At 39.6% G+C, this 15,960-nt stretch overlaps 1 protein-coding gene across 7 annotated transcripts in view; it reads left to right on the forward strand.

Moving 5' to 3' along the window:
• The window catches only part of ATP11A (ATPase phospholipid transporting 11A), a 143,186-nt gene that overhangs the window by 113,589 nt on the left and 13,637 nt on the right, over positions 1–15,960 (forward strand). For 6 of the 7 annotated variants that reach the window (XR_004958108.1, XM_036250107.1, XM_036250109.1 and 3 more), the window contains exons 18-26: positions 1,391–1,572; positions 4,087–4,338; positions 6,851–7,025; positions 8,781–8,883; positions 9,114–9,259; positions 9,811–9,870; positions 10,677–10,804; positions 11,725–11,860; positions 12,343–12,366. Coding sequence is in view for 6 of the 7 variants with exons in the window: in XM_036250107.1 (XP_036106000.1) it covers positions 1,391–1,572; positions 4,087–4,338; positions 6,851–7,025; positions 8,781–8,883; positions 9,114–9,259; positions 9,811–9,870; positions 10,677–10,804; positions 11,725–11,860; positions 12,343–12,366 (1,206 nt within the window). In the remaining variant the exon portion in view is untranslated. The remainder of the gene's footprint in view (positions 1–1,390; positions 1,573–4,086; positions 4,339–6,850; positions 7,026–8,780; positions 8,884–9,113; positions 9,260–9,810; positions 9,871–10,676; positions 10,805–11,724; positions 11,861–12,342; positions 12,367–15,960) is intronic. The other variant, XM_036250112.1, reaches the window with a different exon arrangement.

Below are 15,960 nucleotides of genomic sequence, written 5' to 3' on the forward strand. Positions count from 1 at the left end.
TTAAGCACTTAAGTATACATGTACAGAATGTAGTCCATTTACAGATGATGAGTTTTAATATAGGGTGTGTGAAGTGACCTGCAAGTCACTTCAATATCACATCTGAATGACAGTGAGGCCTTTTCCCACTGTGGCCAGATAGATAACCACACAAGTCAATAGGATAGGCTCTGGACAGGGGATATTCATTGTTGAACCCTGAGATCTCTGCCCAGAACAGGGGAGAGAATATTCTCTGCCCCTGGGTTCTCCTGTGCATCTATCTCTTCTACTCTCAGAGGAAAGTACCAGAATGAAAATAAGTTCATGGGACCAATGCTGGAATTCAGTGTGTTCTGTCTGAACAATGGCTTCCCAGGCCTTAGAAAAATCCAGACTTTACAAGTGTTTCTGTACAGCGTATCATTATCACATTATGTCTCCTAACCTAGGAGCTTCTGCAGAAGTGAGTACAGGGCTTCCTACCCCATGGCATGTCTCTTAACCATGTGGTCCCTTTCCCTTATAACTGATTTTGAGCTTTTCTTTCAACTTTTTTTTCATAACTTTGCTTTCTGACATTAAAGTTTGCGTCGGGCATTCTGTCTGCCTGCAGTTCATAAGGGAAATGTGCTCCCTTCTTTTAGATTGTGCCATGGGCCTTCTCTCAGCTCCTAGAAATCTGATAACATTCTCTTTGAGGGGTTAGAAGACCATCTCCCTGTAACCATCCAGCCAGACAGAGGAAGGGCCTGGCACACTCCTGTTATGAAAGCCCCAAGCTCACGCATTGACAGAATCAAAGTGCTCCGTGTATGGCCTATTCAGTCCCTGAGAACCCAACTTACCTGTGTTTCACTGGCTGGGGTTGTGCATTCTCTGTGTGTGGTGACCTCCAGAATTATGATCACAGCAGAGAATTTGTTTTTCCTAGATTCTTATTTCACTCTCTTGTGGACCAATAGGTTTGATAAATAACCGAGCAGTTGAATGTTGAATTCTTTCAGTTGAATGTTAAATAAGATCAAATTGTTTAACAAACTCCCATGTAAAATATGTTACTTTAGAAATATCATTTGGTATTCACCATAAAATTGCAAATTATTCTCCTAAAGAAAAGTTGAACTCTTCATTTGTCAAAATAAAAGAACAAAGTCTTACCTTTTGATGCCCCTGATTTTATTACTCATGCTTACCTAGTTTAAATGTTTTATATAATATGTAATGATTATATTTAATGTAGACATGAATAACTCAGTTGTAAATGACCAGCTCCTTTTAGAGTTGTTTGGTTTATAATTCTTTGATTAGTCATTTTAATTAGAGAAAGGAAATACTGAGAAAGCTGTTGAAAAATAATATTTCGGCACAGTGACCCTTGAATTCACGAGAAGTGCATTGTATCCCATAGGAGGGGCTGCGGACTTTGTGTGTTGCCTACAAAAGGCTCATCCCAGAAGAATATGAAGGCATTTGTAAGTTATTGCAGGCTGCCAAGGTGGCACTTCAAGATCGAGAGAAGAAGTTAGCAGAAGCCTATGAGCAGATAGAGAAAGATCTTATTCTGCTTGGTGCTACTGCCGTTGAGGATCGGTAAGTAAACACTGTGCCTTGTCTGCAGAAACAAAGCATGATGTGATGTGACAGCATGGGCCACATGGGGGTGCTTCAGGAAGAAGTGTATCAGCTACACCAAAGGGCACATGTTTACGCTGACGGCATGCCGGGGAGTACTATCACAGGGAACTCACGACTGGGTGAGGTTTTGGTTTCTGTGAATAAGATTCCTGCATTCACACTTTCCCAGAAGAAACCAGAAATACGCTACATTTTTAAGTTTTGTTATTTTTAAAAATAGCGTTATTTTAAAAAATTATTCTTTAGAATGAAATCAATAGCTAAATTCTGTTTCTAATTGAGGAAATTTAAAATAAGTGGAATTTTGCAATAATAATAATATTAATAATTTTCAAATGCCTTCAAAGAAAGAGCCTATAATCTGCCACAAGTCTATAACCAGAACTAAAAGTTGTTTAAGGCTTAATGCACTAGGAAATGGTCATCAGTCCACTTTGTTGTCTGAGGGCAGAGAGAAAGGAATGGATTACAGATTATTTTGAAGGAATGGAAAAGAAAGAAAATATTCTAATTTAAAAGAATGAAACAGAAGGTTCAGGAAATTTACTGAGACTTTATTTCCCATAAAGTTTGTAAGTTTTTAAGACCTATACTATATTGGTCCAAAATTTCAATACTTAGCTCAAAACCTACATTTTCCCAGTGTCTTTAACAAGCATATACTGTGTTCTCAATCTCAATATGAGATTGGACAATGTAGGAAGGTTTGGGTTTATTTGGGGTTTTTGTTTTTTTAGTCCCTTTCCTCATTCAGTCCAGAGTATAGCAGGTATGGACACAGAAATAAACATGAGAATTATAACATGCATAGGACAGATTTACAACATGGAACCGTAGTTATAGAACGGAGTTGTTCGTTAGGCAGGAGAGAGAGATACTTGGTAGGGTGTGGCTGGGGAAGGGTTGGGCCTGGTCCTCAAAGGAAGGGGAAAGTGCAAGGCTTTTACAGACGGAAGGAACCTAGGAGGCAGAGCCCATGTGTAGAGACCCTGTCAAGAGGATTGTGGGAGCAGATCGACTCAGTGGGGAATTGGGATGTCAAAATATTGAGAGTAGATACCAGTGGAAGTGGGGTGTATAGGGCCAGTGGCTTTGAGGTGTTGATACTTGTTTATATCTTTAAAATCTCTAGCCAACATCTTTGCCGACCATTCTCAGCCTCAGATGTCTTTTTCAAAAACAAAAAAAAGGAAATTAGAGGGATTTTTTTTCTGTCTCTAGAATAATATGACTGTGTGATCAGATTTTTCTCCAGGAGGCTGATTCCAGAATCTAACCAAATCATTCCAGTTAGAATCTGAATCCTTTTTTTTAAATTCATTGCTTGATGGAGACACACTACATTACTCCACACGTCTTTCAAAACCTAATACTCTAAAATCTAGAAAAAATGGCCGGACCTTCAAATGAAGCAAGTATGGTTTTGATGCCAGACTTCCATAGATTTCAGGACAGTCTGACCAGTGTCAGGAGAGCTCTTTGTCCTCAGACATGTTTTGTAACCTCTGCAAGCTATGGGTTTTCCACATGTAAAATGGGGTAATAATCAAGTCCTTCCCCCTTAAGTTGGTTGTAAAAGTGAAATGTCACACGAACAAGGCTTCACACGCAGCTGACACTTGATTAGCTTGTGATGCCTGTTTGTCCGTCATAGGATCACAACTCGCATTGTCAGTGTTTACATGATCTACAGGAACCTGGGCTCCAGTTTGATAAGTGGCAACATTTAAACAGTGTTTTCCAAGAGAAAAGATAATGAATATTATTGACCATCTGTTTTATTGATCTCATTTCCCCTGGTTTAGACTTTTTTGTTGTTGTTGGTTATATGGTCCTTCTTAAAATTGCCTAAAATCCTCTCCAGGAAGTGAGTCTCAGCTAGACAGAATCTGTCATGCTGGCATATGGCAATTATGCAAGACAGCTATTACTACTTAATGTTGTATCCATGTTTATCTATTTGATATTAGAAAGTGTTTTGTTTCTTTTTTTTGTAAAAATTTAATACACTTTAAAAACAGATTCAGGCATGTCACTGTAAGATCAGGAGCCAGCACTGTGGTGCTTTTTAATTTTGAGGGCCTAAAATATTTTAATAGGTCGCACGTTTTTGAAGTTGTTTGTTTTTTTATTTTTTATTTTGTTTGTTTGTTTTTTTATCCTCACCCGAGGACATTTTTCCATTTTTTGTTCAGATAGAGCGGGAGGGAGAGAGAGGAACAGAGAGAGAGAGAGAAACATCGATGTGAAAGGGACACATTGAGTGGCTGCCACTCGCACAACCGACCAGGGCCGGGGACAAACTGCAACCGAGGTACGTGCCCTTAGCAGGAACCAAACCCAGGTCTCTCTGGACCGCAGGCCGACGCTCTAACCGCTGAGCCAAACCGGCCAGGGCGTGAAGTTGTTTGTTTTGATTTGCCTTTATCAACCCTGATGTTTGTTGTGTTTCGCGTTTGCGTTCTTCAGTCTCCAGGAAAAAGCTGCTGACACCATAGAAGCTTTGCAGAAGGCAGGCATCAAAGTCTGGGTTCTCACTGGAGACAAGATGGAGACGGCAGCAGCCACCTGCTACGCCTGCAAACTCTTCAGGAGAAACACACAGTTGCTTGAGCTAACCACCAAGAAAATTGAGGAGCAGAGTTTACATGATGTTCTGTTTGAACTGAGTAAAACAGTCCTACGCTACAGCGGTAGCTTAACCAGGGACAACTTCTCAGGGTAGGTGGCAACCACCCTTCCCCACCACAAAACATGTTTTCAGAAGGACTAAAATGACCTTCATTTGCAAGGACAGAGCCTTAGCACCCTTGCTGAGAATGTGATTCTGCGCCACCCCATCAGTAACAGCATCATTGTGGTTAGAGTGATCACCTAAAACATGACCAATGCTGTTTCTTTTCAACACTATGATGTCTTTTTATACAAGAGGATATGCATAAGAGAGGAGGGGTGTGTGCGTATGTATATGTACTTTCACACTGCTGGTTAAGCATGCAAAAATACTTGATTGATTGATTCACAAAATATTTTAAATGGGATAATTCTCATCTGTTTCTAAGACACTTGTGGTGGGGGTGTATTTTGGATTCCTCAGGGCATCTGCCAGGCCAGGGAAGGAAATATTAATAATGCATGGTTGCTTGTCTGGTAAGATAAAACAATATATGCTCTAGAGTTCAGAATATTTAGACTTTATTCTGATACATAATATCAATGTTGTCCTTGCTGATATTAGACGCATGATCTAAGAATAGATTTTATTTGAATCATTTAAGGTTGTCATTAATGTAGGTAAAACAAAGGCAGCTGCTGATCATCTGCAAATTTTATTTATTTATGTTTACATTTATCTTTAGAGTGGGAAGGGGGGAGAGAGAGAGTGAGAGAGAAACATTGATGTGAGAAACACATCGATTGGTTGCCACCTGCACAACCCCAATCGGGGCCGGGGACAAACTGTAACCGAGGCACATGCCCTTGGCCAGAATCGAACCCGGGACTCTGATCCACAGGCTAAAGCTCTAACCACTGAGCAAAACTGGCTAGGACTCATTTGCGAATTTTAGCTACTTTTTTTTTTTTTTTAATCCTTACCCCAGGACATTTTTCCATTTTTTGTTCAGATAGAGCGGGAGGGAGAGAGAGGAAGAGAGAGAGAGAGACATCGACGTGAAAGGGACACGTGGAGTGGCTGCCACCCGCACGACCAACCAGGGCCGGGGACAAACTGCAACCGAGGTACGTGCCCTTAGTGGGAACCGAACCCGGGTCTTTCTGTACCGCTGGCCGACGCTCCAACTGCTGAGCCAAACCGGCCAGGGCTCATCTGCAAATTTTAAATTGTTTGTAAACAATACAGAGATAGCCCTGGCCAGTTTTGCTCAGTGGTTAGAGCGTCGGCCTGGGGTCCAGAGACATCTGGGTTTGGTTCCTGCTAAGGGCATGTACCTTGGTTGCAGTTTGTTCCCGGCCCTGGTTGGGTCATGCGAGAGGCAGCCACTCAATGTGTCCCTTTTACGTTGATGTTTCCTCTCTCTCTCTCTCTCCCTCCTACTCTATCTGAACAAGAAATGGAAAAATGTCCTCGGGTGAGGATTTAAAAAGAAAGCAGAGATATTTCCCTTTACCTGACCTGCAGCATTCCTTTTGGGGATTAGAGATGTTCCTTATAATTTTGAAACCCAGCAAAAAGAATTATTATAACCAAAATTCTTTCCAATTCAGGTCATTCAGGCAGAATACCAAGTAGGTATTAGCTGTAAAGATAAAAATTGAGGTTAGCCAGTATGGCCAGGAAGTTTGGGAATAAAGACTGTCCTCTTTAGACTGCAGGACAAATACTGTGCTCCTATTGCTGAGAAGTACTGGGACCCACAAAGGAATCCAGTTATACTCTGCCTAGGTGAAATGCAAATGTCTAATTAAAACACAATTTTAAAATTTAGTCACAGGCGTTACATTCAATACTCTAAAGACCATATTGATAAAACAAGTAATACAGTAGTCCCCCTCTGTCTGCAGTTTTGCTTTCCACAGTTTCAGTTACCTGTGGTCAACCGTGGTCCAAAAATATTAATGGAAAATTCCGGAAATATGTCATAAGTTTTTATTGTGTACTATTCTGAGTAGCATGATGAAATCTCAAGCCATCCTGATCTTTACCACCCAGAATGTGAAGCATCCCTTTGTCCAGTGTATCCACAAGAGAAAGACTCAGTTCACATAGCTTTTATTATATTACTGAAAATGGTCAATTTTATTAATTATGATAATGATCTCTTACTGTGCCTAATTTATAAATTAAACTTTATCATAGGTATGTATGTATAGGAAAAAGCATAGTATATATAGGTTGGTACTACCTGCCTTTTCAGGCATCCACTGTGGGTTCTTGAAATGTATTCCCCGAGGATGGGGGGAGGGATTATTATATAGCAGGTTCTTGAATAACATCATTTCATTCAATGTTTTGTTATAACATTGATGAGATGCCATGAGAACTTAACTCTTGTGTATATCAATTAGCCTGTGGTAAAATTGATTTCCTTATACATCATTTTGCTTAAAGTTGCAGAACCTATTGACAACATTAAGTGAGAACTTTCTGTACTAGTTTCTTAATCCCTTGATCATGGATTTGTAGCATCTATAGATATTTGCAAACGTTATATAGTCTTCTAAAATATATAAATTTAGTTATTGAGTAATCTCTGATTTGTGTAATTAACAGCCTTTCATCAGACATGCAAGACTATGGTTTAATTATTGATGGAGCTGCGCTGTCTTTAATAATGAAACCCCGAGAAGATGGAAGCTCCGGCAACTACAGAGAACTGTTTCTTGAAATCTGCCGGAACTGCAGTGCTGTGCTCTGCTGCCGGATGGCTCCTCTGCAGAAGGCCCAGGTCCATGCGCCTATCTCTCATAATAGCTAGTGATTGATGGGACGCGTATTTGAATACTGAAAACCATTACTTAGTTGTTACAACCTCTGATGTATGTGTGTGTGTGTGTGTGTGTGTGTGTGTGAAATCTAGTAAAAGTACCACCTTTTTAACATAGAAGCGAATATGCTAGACATTTAAAACATGCATTTTGTTTTGCTTATTGTGCTTAGTAAGAGTTGACTGAATCAAATGGATGACCTTTTCCATGCAAAGACCAGGAGAGATGACTCTATCTGACTTGTCTTATAAAATAAAACCATATCATAAAGGTATAGTCATTTATAGGAATGTATACTAAAGATAAGAGGTGTGGTACTAGCATTATTGAGCCAGTTACAGATATAGATATGAACCCATTCAACCTTCAGAATACCCCTGTCGGATGAGTGATGTTGTACTACTTTTACAAATGAAGTATCTAAGATGCAGAATATCCGGGTAACTTTTCTAACAGGATGCATTTGGGAAATGGTAGTCAGAATTTGGTTTCTAGTTTGTTGGACTCCAAACTCATGTTCTACCCACTGCAACATATTCTTGTGGAAACACACAGCTGATGTGTTTCTTTATTTAGAAAAAATATTTTATGTTCTTTAAAATATTATGGACTACATATATGAACATAAATTTCTTTCTGTTGATAAACCTACATCAATTCTCTTGTTAAACCACATTTTAGATACACTAGGCCAATTTCTTCTGAGTTATTCATGAAAGAAGACCATAATAACCCAGTGGCTAAGGTAAAATGCTGAAAACCATGTGCCAAGAGGTGATTTTAGCATCCTTGCACATGTGCCACACTGATCTGCTAGGTGGCAGTGTCGCTAAGAATATAGCACCTGGATCTGCCTGGGTAATTCTTTGTGAGGACAAGCTGAGACTCAAAAATTCATATTCATTCTATCTGAGATCAAAATGGTTTTATTCCCTCCCCTCCCCTCTATGTGTTTGATTCCATGTAAACCTTATATGTGCTACATGGTACTTTTCTTAAGTTCTTAACTGAGTTTAACAAACTTTTAGACAAATTAATTTGTGTTTCAGTCACTCATCTTGAAACAAGAAGGCAATCCATACATTTTTTTTCCCATTTTCTTTTTAGTCTATATCTCAAACCATCATTTAGATGTATAAATGGAAACTACATATATATATGTATATATATGTATATTATGATATATATTATAAGGAAATTGGCTAAGACATTTGGAAATTATTAATTGCATTGAGTTGTCTGATTTTTTTACTCACGTGACAAGTTTGAAAATTAAAATAGCATTAAATAACTTACTTTACAAAGTATTTGCTTGATAGCAAATAGTTTCAAATAGCAATATTTTCTAACAGAATCTAGTGTTCAGATTTTTCCCTATATATTTAAATATATTTCTCCTTTATGTTTAAATATGTGAGTATAGCCATTACTGGAAACTACTTTATATATTTTATGTCTCTATCTTCAAAGTTTGCCTTCCAGCACTTTCCTAAATAACTGATTGTAATCATACCTTAGCTACTTTTGCTTTTAATGTAAAATAGATTTTATTGTATGTGGATAAAATAGATCCCATGTAGTACATTCACTCTAGGCAAAAAATATTTTCATTTTTCTTGCTTAACTTTGTATCTTTTTTATTTATGCCTAGTTAGTGAGTATCCTTAGCAAAAGTAAAACAGAGGAGATCAATTCTGTCTTTATTTCTTTTCCAGATTGTTAAATTAATCAAATTTTCAAAAGAACACCCTATTACATTAGCGATTGGTGATGGCGCAAATGACGTCAGCATGATCCTGGAGGCCCATGTGGGCATAGGTATGCCTCTTCTTTTTTGAATGCCTGCACATCTTGGTAACTAAGATTTATCACTTCAGCTAGACACGACAGGATACAGCCAGATTATAGACTTAGGATGACACATTTAGGGCAGCATCTGTGATTTAGTAGGTTCATGACTGGGAAATCTAACAGTAATGGTTGGATCTGACCTTATTTGCATGTTTTTGAGAAAGTGTTTACTCAGTACATTTATTCCCTTCTTGTAGGCGTCATTGGAAAGGAAGGTCGTCAGGCTGCAAGGAACAGTGACTATGCAATACCTAAATTTAAGCATTTAAAGAAGATGCTACTCGTTCATGGGCATTTTTACTACATTAGGATATCTGAGCTTGTGCAATACTTCTTTTATAAGGTAGGAAGGATTTCCTTGCTCCTATCACTGATTCAGTGAAATATTATGTACATCATGGAATGACACATTTGACAGATGCCTTAGTGCTACAAGGGGTGATTTATGTAAAAATAAAAGTAACTGTCAGCAAGGAAGGGCTTGATCTAGCACTTCTCACACTCACATGATTTAATGTGAAACCATTAAGAAGATATCAGTTGTAAAATGAATGAGGAAGGGCATTCTTTTTTCTTTGAAATAATTCCTTATTCATTACGCAATTTGATTCTTTCCTGTTTATACTGACACCTACATTGCCTCCTCATTTCTCTTTATCAAATCTCTTTTTACATTAACTGTTCTCAGAGTTACCAGAACATGGTCACATATGCATTATAGGTGCTATTTAAAAGGAGAAAAATGTTAAAGTTCATCGCCTGCTTTTCTGACAATGTAGGACACTTTTGGGTCACTTTCCCATATAAAGTAGTATCACATGGACAGCCTCTTAGGAGGTTAGACGCTTCTTACAATGTGCCCTTGAACTAACAAGCATGTACCTTGTCTTTCAGAATGTCTGCTTCATTTTCCCTCAGTTTTTATACCAGTTCTTCTGTGGGTTTTCACAACAGGTAAGTCCTAATGTCTAAAGTCAGCAGCTTCCCTGAGCCTTATCTCTCTCCATATGTGGGTGGCTGCAGTGGGGGGAGAGTAGACCAGAGATGTACAGTCCAGGACTATGACGGAGGCTCAAGTGCCCTCAGCAACGCCATCAGCAGGTGAGGTGAAGGAGTGGTGTGGAGGAGCCCATGCCCACTGACTGCAGGCTCTCCCATGTGGCCCAGTGAGTGATGTGCCCAGAACTTGCCTACCTTAGGCCAGGGAGGGATGTCTTAGGCTTTCTGTTCATAACTGAAAAGATTGGATCTAAATCTGAGATACTGTCCTGGTATCTCACCATTCATTGACTTCTGACACTTTCAAATGCTGGGTGGAAGAGGGTAGGCCATCTGATAGGAGAAGGGACCCCTCAAGGCACCCCCTTTCTGTCACTCATTTTCCTGTCCAGCTCAGGTGGACTGTGGGCTAACTGCTTTTATCTGAAGGGTCCGGGGCTTGGGAAAATTGAATCTTGAAAGATGGCAATCAAAATTTCAAACTTTTATGCAACATTTTTTGTTGTAAGTTTGTAGTGGCCCAGTGGAGTGGATCACAGTTAGGCCTTCTCTCAGTCATGATTTTAATCCTCTAATTGACATTATGAAGCTTTGAAAATTGTTCTGATCCTTCTAAATCTGTAGAAAGAAGGCTCTGTGTGTATTTCATAATGCTCATATTAATAAGTCTTTGCAAATTAAAAATATGTTTAAAAAAACAACCAAAATAGTTTAACAAAAGTACATGGGTTTTATTTTCAGTGTTTTTTTCCTTCCTGCAGACTCTGTATGACACCGCCTACTTGACACTGTACAACATCAGTTTCACTTCCCTCCCGATTCTCTTGTACAGTTTGATGGAGCAGCATGTCAGCATAGACACACTCAAGAGGGACCCTTCCCTCTACAGGTACTGAGCCTCAGAAACACACTTGCTTTAGAGCTCGGAGAATAACAAGGTAGCCAGAGTGATGCCTTCGCATAAATGCCTGGTTGAATTATTTAAAAACCAGAAACATTCTGTGTCAGCTGATACACTTGCTCTTATGGAGTCTTTAAGCAAGAGTCAGTGTAATTTAACTGATTAAACTTCAAATTTAGATAGAAGATTTATGTTGCATTTGAAATGTACATATTAAGCCAGTTAGTATTTTTTTTTAACTATGTTTTTTGGTAATTATAAAAGGACTGGGGATAAGAATTTCTATCCCCTTGTGACCCCAGTGGATTTATGGTCTAAATTATTCTTTAAAAACCACATGTTTTATTCGGTGAGAGAGAAAAAGTTAACAGATCTTATTTTTTTGTGCTCTTTTCTGCTAAAAAGTACATTTTAATAACAAGGAAGAGGTCAGAATTGCACTGTAGGATCTCTGGCAGATTCAATGTGTTGCTGGGTATTTTGCGGCTTCTTAAATTAAACTTATTTCAGAAAATTTTAGATTCACATGTAGTGGTAAAAAAGAATACAGAGAGATTCTGCAAAATTAGGACACCTGAGTAAGATGGGCGGTTGGTGTCCATATCAGTATCCTGATTGTGATACTGACCTACAGTTTTGTAGGATTTTTGTCAGATGTTGTCACTGGAGGAATCTCTCCAGTGACTTAGAGGCCCCTACTGGACAAGGATGGTGGCCCTGGCCGGTTTGGCTCAGCGGTTGGAGCATTGGCCTGTGGACCAGAGAGTCCTGGGTTTGGTTCCCGCTAGGGGCATGTACCCCCAAAAAAAGACGGTCACTGCGGAGCTTGGTGGAGACGGACCGGGTCACTGAACGAGGCCTGTTTCAATGGAGTGCAGCCACTATGTTCTCCCGTTTTACTTACACAGAGATATCGCCAAGAATGCTCTACTCCGCTGGCGAGTGTTCATTTACTGGACATTCTTAGGAGTATTCGACGCTCTGGTATTTTTCTTTGGTGCTTACTTCATGTTTGAAAATGCAACAGTGACCAGCAATGGACAGGTCAGTACGGAACGGGTCTTGTTGACGTGGCTACTTGGGAGTAACCCTTGATTTGATTGTGATTGTTGGTCAGTGTGGTCATTCAGCACAGCCTGTGGGGTCTCCTGATGTTGGGTATCTAGCTACCAAATCGCTTAAAGGACACAGTACAGTGGTAAATGTGCTCCTCTGACTGTAGGAAATACCATTCCTGAGGGTTTTCAGGCTTTATTCTTGTAACTTATATTTCACCATTAGCTATTTATCTAGTGGTTCTGTTAGATTATTCAGGCATGGCTTATTTAATATAGGAATTAAGTTTGTATTGAACACATTTTCCCATTTTTTTCACATGTACTTAAGTATCTGTTTTCTTTGCAATGAGTAGATTGATAGTTTTTAATAGACATCAGCTCTCTGGTTGTTTGCATAATTTCTAGGGTTTGTTTTATTTGTATCTTGCTTTTTTTCTTTTTGCGACTTGCTTTCCTTCCCACTCTCAGATAATGACTACCAACACACATATGGTAAGACAATTGTGGGTGTGTCCTTTATGTTTTTGGAGTGCATTCTAGATAAAATATTTCTCGAAAATATTTTCAAATGTCACTTCTTTTGTGTGCTTTGTCAGTAGAAACACTGTTAGCTGCTGCTCCCTTCTCCTTCCTGCAGACGAAAGTTATATTAGAGAAGTCTGTACATTTGACCATTTGTACTTGGTGTTTATCTCTGAATTTCTGTGTCAGGATTGCCATGAGTCAGTGACGGTTTATTTATTTATTTATTTACTTATTTATTTATTTTTGCATTTATCTTCAGATAGAGCGGGAAGGAGAGGGGGCAAGAGAGAGAGAGAAACATTGATATGAGAGAGACACATCGACTAGTTGCCACCCACAGGACCCCAGCCGGGGCTGGGGACAAACCGCAACCGAAGTACGTGCTCTTACGGGAACTGAACCCGGGACTCTCGGGTCCACAGGCCGATGCTCCAACCACTGAGCCAAACCGGCCAGGGCCAGTGATGGTTTTTAAATTGACTTGTTTCAACTTCCCTTTCCCTTAAAGAAGAGTCAACGTAGGCAGGCCTGTGAGGCCTGTGGGGAACACTGCTTTGAATGTGGCAAACCCGTGTACCTGGGAGAATTGCAAAAGACTCGGAGTACACATCAGGGTTGTTCCCTACCTAAATGTTACAATATTTACCTAGCCGTTAAAATAAACCCTGCTTTTGACATAAAAGAAGGGTAGCTTATGAACAGAAATTTACCTTTTCTGTTTGACAGAACACCTCTTTTTTCCCGGTTATCTTCCTGTATCATTTAGCTCTTAAAACTGTCGGATTGAAACACAAAGGTCTTGCTGCAGGTCCCTGGAAATTTGTTTACCCATTTATTTGTTTCTTATTTCGCATTACTAAAAGGTGCTATTATCTTTCATTATAATGTAAACCAATTTTTACCAAATTGATCTTGAGAATTTTGTTTAGTTTATTTTAATTGAATAATTCCTGGATGCTAACAGGCTATAAAGGTTGTTAAATAGAGCTGTCTTATTGTTCTTATGCTCCTTTTATACGATTGTTCTTATGGGTTATGCTTTAAGTAAGCATCTTATGTGCATCTTAAAAAGAACCGAGAGTCTGTGTCCTGAGGCCTGCGATTCCGTGATCGTGGGAGCACGCCGCTAGCAAAATAAGTGACATTCAGCGGGTGCTTCATTTACAGTTTCTTTTCACCAATCTTATCTTCTCTTAACTACAGTGACCCTCGGACATATTCATAGTTGAGGAAGCTAAAGTTCAGACAGGTTAAAGAATTTGTACAAAGTAAGGTAATTAGAACTCAGACCCAGGATATTTGGCACAATACTTTTAGTATTTGTTTAATATAGTAAGATTATAGATACGTCTGAGGAAGTACTATTCGGAGGCCTCAGTAGGGGAAAAGGATACACAAGAAAAGGCATGCTTGGCTTGTGCACGCTGGAAATGGGTGTGCTGTTTGAACAGTGTAGTGTGGCTTTGGGGTGCAGACCATAGAGGAGCATCTCCTCCTCCTGCTCAAATTCCTGCAGTCCTGGTGTGTCTCTAACCAAACCTCCACCCAGCCACTCCTTATACAGCTGGGATCTGTGGGCACAGTGGTATTTGGAGGTCCTGTGTATAATCCAAGGGTTTCTACCAATTCTTCATTTATCTCCTATTTCCAGTTTTCTTAAGGGTGCCCTGGGCCCCTACAGAACCTATACACTAACCTGTAGGATGCTGCTTTTCTGTGACACTTTTATATCTCCCACAGTTACCATTGGCATACCTTTGCACACCCATTATTGGATGAAACTATTAATTAGAATTTGAAATTATGACAGAAAGAGAGACCAAGATAAAGAAAACCCAAGTTGGCTGTGCCACTCTAGCTAAGAACCACTCTTATGACTGGGTGTTTCTTACAAGTAGAGCTTTGAGAGCCCTCTGCTTACTGGCCTGTCATGACAAAGATTCATCACACATAATGTACATTTGTCATATGAAAAGCTTCTGAGATGCACGGTAATATGATGAACCAGCACATGGGGCAGTTGGTGCCAAATATAGGTGTTTAATGTGAGGTGTTTGTCTGCAGTTATGCATTTGAGAGGTGAAATTTGCTGAAATTCACTAATGCTCTATAGAAGTTAAAACTAAAGACCTAGAGTTGTGAGAGCAAGATGAATAATAGTCATAGCATCCCTAATTATGAGTGGCAGGTGTGTGAAGGACCTAGTGTGGACATTCATCCCATATCACTAGGAGGACAGGAGCTCCAGGAGGTTGGCCTAACCCAAGGCCTCCATGTTAAATGCAATGTCTGCTGTTGTAACTCTAGACCTCCCCCCCCCCCCCCCACACACACACACTATGCTTCGGCATCAGAGAGGCCTTTCTTATTCTGGATTATTGATGCTTAAATTCTTGTTTGGGGGCTACGAGTGTTAGGTCACTTGCAAAACTAAAAATGGTATCATTGGCTAGTTCTGTAAACCTGCAAAATGCAAGTAAATACAGCGTAGTCTCAGGTGATCTATGATGATGTCCTGGGTTCTAAGGTAGCAGGGCAATGTGGAGATGATAATGCTCATCCCTTTTCTGATGGTATTCCCTGACAAATGAGAATGTGTCTTCGTGGTGGTATAATTTAGATGCCCTGTTTTACTGATTGTCAGTAGGGGAGGACCACTTTTTCTAAGACTAACTCATTTTGTAAGAATGTTTATAGTGCACACGTAGTATTGAGGGAACACTAGAATCATGCATAACTTTTCATAAAGAAAAATTCACTTAGGGGCATTTTCTGCACAGATGTCATAAGCCACAACTGCTTCTCAAATGAGAATTTTAAGACAATAATTATTGTTGTTGAACAACATGGTATTCCTGGGTGAACACTTGAAAGTTTGGAGCATGTGTCAGTAAACATCAGCAGAGCTGCAGTTTGAGCTGTCGCCAGCCAGTGGAGCAAGGGTGGATGATGGATCATGCCAGCAGACTTGATAGAAAAGTATGGAATCTGTGCATGAAGGGTGTAGAGTAGGTGTTTCTTATGACTGTGATCTTGAAAAAAATGCGTCATGTTTGTTGTGGAATTTTTTACACATAAAAATTAAATTGGTCTGGATTCTAGGGCTTTAAAAAACAGGAAAATTCCCTGCAAAATACCCATCCTCAGGAGAAAGAGAGATGTGTGAGAAGGGATTAAATTTGAATCTGGAGGAATGTTAGGCTTCAGAGACATTCTGCTGAATTCTCATGATCATCTGAATGAGGCTATGAAGTTAGTGAAATTCTCAATGGAGATAACAGCTAAGAAATCACTCAGGGCTTCAAGGGGGGAATGGAGAACTAACATCACTTGGAAAAAAGATGGTTCCTCTGGACAACCCTTTGAGAAACAGGATTGGTGTTCCAGTGAACCATCCCACCTCCCACCCCAAAATCCATAGAAATAATAGCAAACAATTTTTTAAAATATCTTTTTATTAATCTTTTTAGGGAAAGAGAGATAAAAACATCAATGTGAAAGAGAAAACACTGCTGGGCTGCTTCCTGCACGCCCCCTACTGGGGATCGAGCCTGCAACCCA

The sequence above is a fragment of the Molossus molossus genome, unplaced genomic scaffold (assembly GCF_014108415.1).
Source record: "Molossus molossus isolate mMolMol1 unplaced genomic scaffold, mMolMol1.p scaffold_m16_p_9, whole genome shotgun sequence".
Lineage (NCBI taxonomy): Eukaryota > Metazoa > Chordata > Mammalia > Chiroptera > Molossidae > Molossus > Molossus molossus.